Source organism: Lycium ferocissimum, chromosome 4 (assembly GCF_029784015.1).
Source record: "Lycium ferocissimum isolate CSIRO_LF1 chromosome 4, AGI_CSIRO_Lferr_CH_V1, whole genome shotgun sequence".
NCBI classification, from domain to species: domain Eukaryota; kingdom Viridiplantae; phylum Streptophyta; class Magnoliopsida; order Solanales; family Solanaceae; genus Lycium; species Lycium ferocissimum.
The window spans coordinates 25,102,127-25,112,306 of NC_081345.1; the positions used below are offsets into that span (position 1 = coordinate 25,102,127).

At 31.3% G+C, this 10,180-nt stretch overlaps 1 protein-coding gene across 1 annotated transcript; it reads right to left on the bottom strand.

Moving 5' to 3' along the window:
- Positions 1–205: 205 nt before the first annotated feature.
- Positions 206–2,850, bottom strand: LOC132054491 (expansin-like B1). The gene is made up of 4 exons (XM_059446489.1): positions 2,660–2,850; positions 1,977–2,086; positions 1,259–1,570; positions 206–630 (listed from the first exon to the last, which is right to left on the bottom strand). The coding sequence occupies exons 1-4, from the start codon at positions 2,787–2,789 to the stop codon at positions 430–432; spliced, it is 753 nt and encodes a 250-aa protein (XP_059302472.1). The 5' UTR covers positions 2,790–2,850; the 3' UTR covers positions 206–429.
- Between the last annotated feature and the right edge of the window lie 7,330 nt (positions 2,851–10,180).

Below are 10,180 nucleotides of genomic sequence, written 5' to 3' on the forward strand. Positions count from 1 at the left end.
AAATCTAACCACACTAGAACAGATGATATATAGTCTTCCAACTTTACTAGTTGCAACTACACTCATTACTTATATGTTGAATCAACTGCTACTAGTATTATGTTTTACATCAAATAGAGAACGAAGTACAAGAACTTGAGCCATGATAACTCAACAAGATAGTTAAAACAAACAGCAGTGAAGAAATTTATTACTATTATAATATAATATATATTAGAGAACGAAGTACAAGAACTTAACACATGATAACAACTCAAGACGATGGTTGAAGCATCGTGTTCAGCGTGGCGTGATTCCTAGTATGCCTGCAACTAATCTAAAATTACTTCTGTAAACTGATAGCCAAGCACTAATAACTCATTAGACATAGATATATGTTATAATGCTTCTATATATATATATATATATATTTTTTTTTTTTTTTTTTGTCTAAGAGAGCTGAATGTCTGTCTCAATAGTAGTCCCAGCTTCCCATTCAGCAGGGATTACAGCCTTATCAGACTGCACCCATTTGGTCTCAGCACCAGCACTTGTGAGGAACCTCACTTTAAGTTCACCATTTGGTGGGTTCGGTAGGTCGAACACAGCTCCATAGGACCTCCTCATTGATATCCATTCTTGTGTTTCCTCCTGCATCAACATATAGCAATTATTCATGTTTGCCAAGATAGACTCTTAACATCACATAAATACTAAAGGTAGATAGTCCTTGAAAAGTTATCAATATACAATGCACCAAGTTGATGAACTTTTGATGACTTTCCTATACTTTATGCTACGAAATATGGCCGTGTTGTTTATTTACAATTTTTTATGACTTTACTGCAATAGACCTTTATTAGTTGGATGATCATCCTTGAGATTAAACCTGACTACAACTATTAAGCTTAATTTAAATGAACTGGCACAGTTAAAAATTGTGCTAATCTTAATTTATCTTGAAAATAAGGTTGGAAAAATAGGATTATTGGATAGTAAATGTGGCAAGTTGACTCAATATGGTATAGGGCTTGTGGACAGACTCCTCTGCACTGCTCCGACTCATCTACCATCCACACTAGTTTCAGCCAAGGGCGGAGCTAGAGGGGCAGAAGAAGGGTGTTCATCTGAACCTCTTCGTTGTAAAATCTCACTGTATATAAAGGTTAATTTTTTTAATGTATATATATACTAGATAATGAAGACTTTGATAAAAATTCTGCCTCCACAACTGATTGCAGCCCAAAAAGATTTTGTTAATATGGCAAATGAGACGAACCTCGTAGACTTCGACAGCGAGGATGTCAGTAGCACCACCTTGGTTCATAACAACAATAGCAAGGTAGTTAGGGTACTTGCTATGTTCATTGATTTTAAGCATCAGATTTCCTCCATATTTGCAAGAAACTCTACGATATTCTACTTCAACCACTCCTTTAGCAAACAAATGCTTAGCCATATTAGGCTGCTTAGCCAATTTAGCATAGGCGCGGTAGCTGAGAATGAAGTCTGTTCCAGGCCCTTCTCCACTGTCAGTCACCACTACCTTTGTACCTTCCTCACTGCATAATCCCTTGTCCTTGCACCTTACCTGTACATTTTCTTTGTTAACCAATGCTACTTGATTAAGTACATACTGAATAAGTATTGAGTTTGACTAATAATATTCATCTTCAGTGTAAAGGATATAAGGTCACTTGTTGTAGCAGATAATATGCCTTATTTTCAAGATTACAAATCCCACATTTTATGGAAGTTACTCATTTACATATCTTAGTTGACCTGATAGTATAAAAGTTTCTTTACACGTTGTCGATGTATATAAATTAAAGTAACATAAAACAACATGTAACTAACTACCCCACAGACCACAGTAAGCATAATTTGGTAAGTTTATTAGTAAAGCGAGTAATTTGCTATAATCAATTAAAATACATAGATATTAATATGTGTAATTAATTAAATCCTAAAGAAGGAACAAGGATTATATTAATTACCTGGTAGCAAGCTCCACAGCCAGCTCCATTTTTGTAAAGCCTCTTGGAGGCTGCAAAAACCTGGCCACTATTAACATCTTTGCCATAGTCTCCGTAACCACACGCTCCACCTGATTAAATGTTCAAATAGTAATTAGCTAGTACATGCAAGTTTACTTAATAATATACTGTATCTGTATTAGTGGGAAGGGCCGGGTTAAGATCATGTATTAAGATGTGGGTGAAGTTCTCTTAAACTTTAGTTACATTTTCATCTCATTTTTATGTGACACTAGTCGATTTTGAAAGTCAAATAAATCAATGGTTGTCAACAAAGTGACATTAATTTGATGTCCCAAAAAGATTGACGCTTTTCGTTTTTTGAGAGTCAAACTTTTTAATTTTGACCGTGTGATTTAACATAGAATATTTAATTTTTTCAAAATAAAGTTTACATGTTTGAAAACTACGTAAAAAGTATAAGTCACCATAATTGATAATTTAAAATATTTAAAAGACGTAAAAAATAATTATGGTCAAAGAACAACTCGTTTGACTCTAGAAAAGCGAAAAGTGCCAATCTTTTTGGAACGGAGGGAGTAATTTTTAGAAACAAAGTCTTGACATGGAGTCAACTAAAAACTTTATGTACCTACAAAACGTTAATTATAAATTTAACATATAGTATATGTTAGGGCATATACTTGGTGTCCCCTTGCCATCAGGGGTACTGTAATAGGTAGCTCTAGAAACATAATTATTGCTGTAGCATAGCGTCGGCAAGAGCAAAAACATGCAGAGAACAGTATAATCGTTTTTGAGAAAGACCGCCATTTTTTTTTTTTTTTGCCTTTAGGAAAATGATAAAGAGTGTTGTGAATTAATGTGATATTGTAGTGAGGAAATCCTCTAAATTTATAGGTGTTCTGAAGAGGAATGGGGATGGACGTATGCTGCCACATTTCTCTTCCACTATGGACAGTGGAAACCACATGTAAACGAAAGAAAAGTTACTCCCAAAATTAACTTGGTGACGCACAATTACACTATGTGCTTAATCATTCATTGAACACCTTAATTAAACCCGGAAAGAACCATATGATATTTTTGCTTCCAGATTTTTCTACTATAATAGAAGCATGGGTGAGGACTAAAGATCGTCGACCAAGGGCATTCTTGTAATTTCCACTGTTAAATGGTAAAGTCAGCCTCAACATCTCCTTTTCAAACAATCCGTTGGCCACCTCTTTCTTTGTAGCTTAAGTGTTCTCTTTTTATTTTTATTTTTTTGGGTAGCTAAACTTTTGTATTAATCACCAAAGTGCATCATTACATATCTATAGCCTATCAAACTCAACAGGCTATTCCCATTTTGAAAAGGAAAATACTATTCTACTCTTCCTTACTAATTCAAGCTAGCTGGAAAAGAAAAAAAAGTCAGAAAAGTAGCTTGTGTACATAATTCCTTATGCCCATAGGGCTCTAGCAGAGCACATAAACGCAATGTCCCTAGCTAACCAATCTCTCTTCCTGTTCTCTTTGCAATTTCACAGTGGGCCCATTTTGTGGCTGACAACTTTTTGTGGCCCATGCTCCAACTTTTTACTCATTGTAACTTCTTTTAAGACCTAATTATTAATATTAGCTACCCTTTTATTTAATTATATTTAGTAGCTAATTAACTTTTCTAAATTACAATTGATAACTATATCAAAAATACATACCCAAATACATATATCTTTTTTTTTTTCCCAATTACTATCCATTTCATATTTTTCATTTCTCAAAACCCTAAAAAATCTCTTTCCCTTTCTCTCAACAACCACCGCCACAACCGAGCCGCCCCTCTCTCTCTTCTCCCTCTCCCTCTGTGCTCACCCCTCTCTCTCTCTCTCTTCACTCTATCCGCCGTCTGCATCGTTACTTTCAAGGAAGAAGATGGTCAGATCGTTACTCAAATAGTCGCCGATTGAGTGGCCTGAGATGGCACACGATGCAGATGGCGACGATGAAGACTCGGCGAGGAAGAAGAAGATGCAGACGGCAATGGCACAGATCTGGCCGTGTGTATTTTTGATGGTGGCAGTGATGGCACTGATTTTGAGATGGCGGCGGAGAAGATGACGTGGAGGTGGAGAGATTAGGGTTTTTGGTGGTGGTGGTGGTGGAGAGATTAGGGTTTTTGGTGGTGGTGGTGTCTCAGATCTGACCGTGTGTATTTTTTGTATTTTTGTGTGTATTTGTTAAAAGCCAAATACAAATACATTCAAAAAATCTACATATCACAAATACACTGTTTTTGAATGTATTTGTATTTGCATTTTTTGAGTGCATTTTTTATTGTATTTTGTTAATAGCCAAACACGCTGTTTTTGTATGTATTTGTTATGTGTTTGAATTTTTTTGTCATGTATCTGAATGTATTTGTTGAAATCCATTCAAATATACGAAAATTTGAATGTATTTGGCTTCATATGTAGTTGGAATGTACACAATGTATTTGAAATACATCAAAAACAAAAAAACAAAAAAAAAATCACTAAAATACATTAAAAAAAAAAAATCACTGAAATACATAAAAAAAAAAAAAAAAACACAGAAATACATTATAGCAAAAAAAAAAAAAATCACTAAAATACATCAAAAAAATAAATTAATATCTAATTTAATAGCTCCACCGTTAAAGGCTAAAATCAAGGATTTTTTTATTTTTTTTTTACCATGTTCTCGTGTATTTGTTGACATGTGAAAACATACACTATTTTGTCAAAATATAGCTACAAATGGTAATATTTAAAAGGGTAGCTACAAATGGTAGGAAGTTACCATAAGGTAGTTATTTGAGTAATTTTTTCCAGTTTCCACTTCCACTCCCACATTTTCAACCCCATTGTTTACAAAGTAAAATCATAAATTTTTTATACTAAATATAGCAGCTCCTGTATTCATATATACTTTCAATACTCCAAGTTCCTAAAATTATTCATTTTATCCCCTGTTATGAACTTCTACTAACAAATGTATAAAAATAATTTGGAATTATTTGTTTGGTAACTTCTGTAGAAAATTTGAACAGAGAAGGCATTGGGAAAGTTTTGTCGCATATAATAAGCCTTTATTTTTTGTTTATTGAAGTTTTAAGGAATTTTGTAGACTCACGAAGGCTTTTCATTACAAAAATATTATCTTTAAAGGGCTCTTTATACACTTCATTTTTCATTCAAATATGGATTAGTGGTAATTCAATTGTGGTAAAGAAAAGTCAATTAAGTTACTCTTTTCCTTTAACTCTAAACAATAAGCACATGTTTACCAAAATTTTGAAATTTATCATTCCCTTATAATTGTAAAATGTAGGACAAGGTTATGGTTACTGGTTAGATTAAGTTTTGAAGTATGTTATGTGAATATTATATGCTTAAAGATTGCCATAAAATGAGAAATTGTTATGTGAATATATATGCTTAAAGATTGCCATAAAATGAGAAATTAGTATAACTTAAATAGATATATAGTGGATAATTTTGATATTTATATTTGTACCTATGAGGAAAAAAATTAGTTAGTGTTCAAATCAAATGTCCCAAAACTCCTCATATATAGGAAAATTCGCTATGACGATATTAGTGTTTTCAAAAAGTTTAGCTTATCTATAGGTTGTATATACTAAAAACCTCTTGGTGCTTAGAAGAAATGGAGACCCCACTTCTTTAATGTGTTCCATTCTTTTCGTTTATAATTTTTTTTTCATTATCCTTTGCATAAGAAACACTTACTCAATGACTTTATTCTAGGGAAATCTACCTTGTTTGCCCATGCGGTCTAAATATTATTCGAAAAATATCTATTTAAAAAAAAAAAAAACTACGATGCATACTTATTTAAATAAGATATTTACAAAATTCGGTAAGTATATGTAGTTGTATACCTTCAAGATGTGCAATTCATTATTTTGTGTACCATTAAATAGCTTGAATCAACTATCTTTTATCGTATTTTGTATACATTGCTTCCATTAAAGCCAATCATCTCTGCTCTTTATTCTATAACAGTATGTTATACAGTTTATTAAAGTATTAATGGCCAGAAAAAAATTATTTTAGTGTTTAAATAATAGGTGCAACTAAAGATTAGACACAAATTAAACTAAAGATTAGACACAAATTAAACTATATCCGAATTCAAAATGTTGGGCACGGGCAAACCTCATCTAGTTCTATCAAGAGATGGAACTAAACGTTTACTTTTGACATAGCTATGTTGCATAAACTTTTCATTTTTCAAATTAGTAAAAGGCTGATTTTGAAATTACAAAATGATCATTTTGGATAGTTGTAGGCTTGTAGCGGAGAGGTGAAAATAATTCAGGATCTACCATTAGTGGGTTTAGAATGCGTGTGTTCTTATTTTATGTATACAAGAGTGAATTTATCCACGCTTCGCGAGGTTATTAAAAAATAGTATTCAAACACAACTAACTAATTATTGTCAGTTTTTCTAACTAATAAGATTAATCTTCACTCATTGATTAATTTTATTTTTTCTCTAATCTTCAATTGTTATTTGTTATTCTAGTTATATTTTCAAGGTTGACCCAAAAGAAAAAAAGAAAATTTAGGTCAAGAAATTTAATATCAAATAAACGATCGTCGTTAGTTTTGACTCTCTCATCTCTCACAAGAATCGTATGTGGCTTGTCAAAGGCATACAATAACCCACCAACTTAATAATTTTCTCAAGATTTCTAATAAATATTTTTAAGTTATAAAATTTGTTTAACAATTTTAGGAATTTAATTAAGAATATAAATTTATTCGATCATGTTCTCATTATCTTCTATACATTTTTGGAAATCTCTTTTTTTTTTTTTTGTTATTTTTCTTGATTAACTGTCCTTTTTTTCGTCACTTTTTCTATTATTTTCCATCTTATTGTGTTTCTCTCTTGTAATCCTACTCCTCTTCGAATTCATTCCAACATTATTTTTTGACCTTTTCCTTTCCTCACTTTCTTTTCATTTCTTTACCTTTGCTTATTCAATTCCTCCCAAAAATCAATACCTATCATGTTATATTTTCTTAATAGGTAATTCATTTCTTGCATTTTTTCAAGTAGTAAGCTCAAAAGATTTAGACTGAACAAACGATACTAATATTCTATGAAAATCTAAAAACTTTGAAGACTTTTATGAACAATAAATTAAAAACAAAATACTTGAGTACTGTAATTTTTCATATCTGTAATTTTTTTTTTTTTGGTTTCCCATTGGGTGTCCGGTACCCGAATTGGGGCCCGACTTAATTACTGAATCTGTAATTAAGTAACTTTCTTATGAATTAAACTGCATTCTATGAACTACAAACTAATTTTACATTCTCGTATTCTATTATGCTTACTAAAAGTTGATCCACATGCGGAAGGATATATACGTACTTCCTTAAGCAGCATACACTTATGTGATGACTTTTTTCCCGTGCTTCCACTTTCGAAACACCCTAGTTATTTAACCTCGCCGATAAAGAAAAAAATCAAAAGAATTAACTAAGCAAATGAAAACTTTAGATATATGAATTGAAGATGGAAAACTATATGTTGACATAAGATAATCAAATTCTTTAAAAAGTACAAAAAAAAAAAAAACGTTTTTCTTCATGTTTAAGAATTGAGAAGGGAAAAGACTATATTATCGTTAATATAAGGTAATCAAGTTCATTAAAAAAATACAAAAGGAAAGAAAGAGGAAAATCGAAATCATTTTTTTAAACATGCAAATTTGATTTGCTACAATCGGCCAAAATCAAGAAAGAATTTTACAAAAAAAAATACATGAAGCACCAAGCAAACATAAAGGAAAACCTAAAATTTTAACAGCATAAACATGAAGGAAAACGTAGACATATCAAAAACAGGAAAACCGAAAGAAAACTTACTTCAAAGGTAGAGAATAATTTACATGGGTCAAAACGTGCATATTTATTTGGATGGAAATACTTATATATTGGTGTGATTTTTAGGGGCCATAAATTTACACATTAAATAATTGGAGGTTATAAATATAGAAGGCTTGGGAGTTATGAATATTATTAGTACTAATTAAAAGTAGAATTTATGAAGATAAAGTGGTGTGAGTTATGGAGATGAGTTTTTAAAATTAAATAATTAAAAAAATAAGGGGAAAAATTCAAAAAAAAGGAGAAAAAAGATAAATAGAAATGGTGGCCATAGAAAGGTGCCACATCACCTTGTTTATGTCTAGCTTTATATTATATATAGGATTTAAATATGGTATGCATATACATTGATAATTCAAACAACAAACAATGAATTCAGTTGAACTTTTCGAATTTTCCATAGATCACAGTTCACCCCGATCTATGTAGTACATGTTGGTATTTTTATCAATAGCTGGTAATGCAAATTAAAGTCAAAGATTTTGTATGGGTTCTTTTTCTTCTCTTATTATTATTATTATTATTATTATTATTATTATTATTATTATTATTATTTTTTTATATATTATGTGAAAGACAAAAGTCTCTCATTAATTAGGACGAATTCCTTTTTTCATTTATATTGAATTGATCTTATTTGGGTTTGAAAAGAGCTAGTAAAAGGGAGTGGTCTTGTGTATAGAGAAAAAGGGCTTGAAGGCAAAACTAGTAGATTTGCCTCCCCCCATGCACAAGATTTACGTTAGGCCTAATCCAGATATGGTTTTCAAAACTATTTTTAATATTTTTTAGCCTACTAGAAAAGTGTCCAAATAAATGCTTACAAGAATATGTCTAAATACATTTCAAAAGAAATTCTGTCTAAAAGCTCCAGCAGAATTAATCCTTTGTGACAATTGACTTTAATCCTCTGTAACAGTCATTTTGAATGGTGTAACAATTCTATGACGCCCCATAATTCTGCTTGTAATAACATCTCCAACAGTTTGCCTATAAAATGAGTTGTGTTTGTGATAAGTTATCCTACACGAAAAAGTATTATCTCTTCTCCAAAATTGTTTTCCTCTTTTTGTTTTTCTGGGCAATTCAGCTTTTGCGACTTTTGAAAAATAAACCATTAAATCTGAAAATGTATTATCTTAACTTTGAATGTCTTCTAAGACATAATTATAACTATAAAATTGACGGTTTTAACTTATTTTTGGAATTAAAAGTAACAGGGGAAGTTATTCAAGTAAACGTTGATATCTTATTAGCATATTAAATCAGGTAAAGTCTTAATTCTTTTTTAAATGTTTCTCTGTCTTATAGAATAATTTGAATAGTTTCTATAACAATCTCCTCAATTGAAAAAAAAGAAGAAAGTAAAATCAGTAAGAACTTACCTAAAATCAGTAATGTCTCAAGAAAGATTACACTAATTGATCATACATTAAAAAAATATTTCTATCAAAATAAAATTAACTGTCATGCATTTTAAGAAGCTATGAGAATAATCATCAAATAAACTATATAAAGTTTGTTAAATAAATTTAAGACCTCTTTTTAAATTTTGACTTTAGGCCACATATTTTATTGAGACACCCCTAATGGGTTGGATTATTTATTCTAACAAGGATAAGGGGTCATATTTACCTCTCTACTTTCAATTATTGTCTATATCTAACCTCCGTTATACTATCCGGACAAAATCACCCCAGTCGTTAGCAAAGTAATAAAAATACACCCATATCTAAACACTACTAGAAAATCACCATTTTCTCGCTGAAACTTCTCACTAAAAATCTTCAATGGCTATTCCCCCGATATTTTAATTGAATCAGTGAGAAAAGAAAAAATAGTAGTGTTTCCATACGAAAAAAAATTAGGAAGTTTCCCAGCGTTATAGGAACCTGTTTCCCAACATGCGTTTTCCCAGTGAGCTGGTTCAGTGGGAATGAGGTGAAAAAATCATGTTTTCACACGAATTTCTCAATGATTTGTCGGAGGGAAAAGCTTTATTTCCAATAGTGAACAGTGCTCCACCATGGCTATTAAAATCCCACATGGTCTGACATATGAGTGAGGTGGACATCATTTGACATACCACCTCACCACCCTCTTCCCCTTTTATTTCTTCTTCCACATTCCTCGTAAAATATTCATGTTTCCGGTAAAGCCTTAAAGGCAAGGAAAGCTTTCAAGCTAATAAGCTACTTAAGAAAGAAACTAAAGAAAGAAAAGATTGAAAAGAGAGATACGGAAAGAGTACAAAGAGAGATACGGAAAGGTCTA

Bases quoted from the DNA above. Each gene is read 5' to 3' on its own strand.
- LOC132054491 (XM_059446489.1), bottom strand. From the start codon at position 2,789: ATGGCGGTCTTTCTCAAAAACGATTATACTGTTCTCTGCATGTTTTTG. The intron at 1,571-1,976 runs GTAATTAATATA...GAAAATGTACAG, and splicing joins GCTGTGGAGCTTGCTACCAG to GTAAGGTGCAAGGACAAGGG. The intron at 631-1,258 runs GTTCGTCTCATT...ATGTTGATGCAG, and splicing joins TCGCTGTCGAAGTCTACGAG to GAGGAAACACAAGAATGGAT.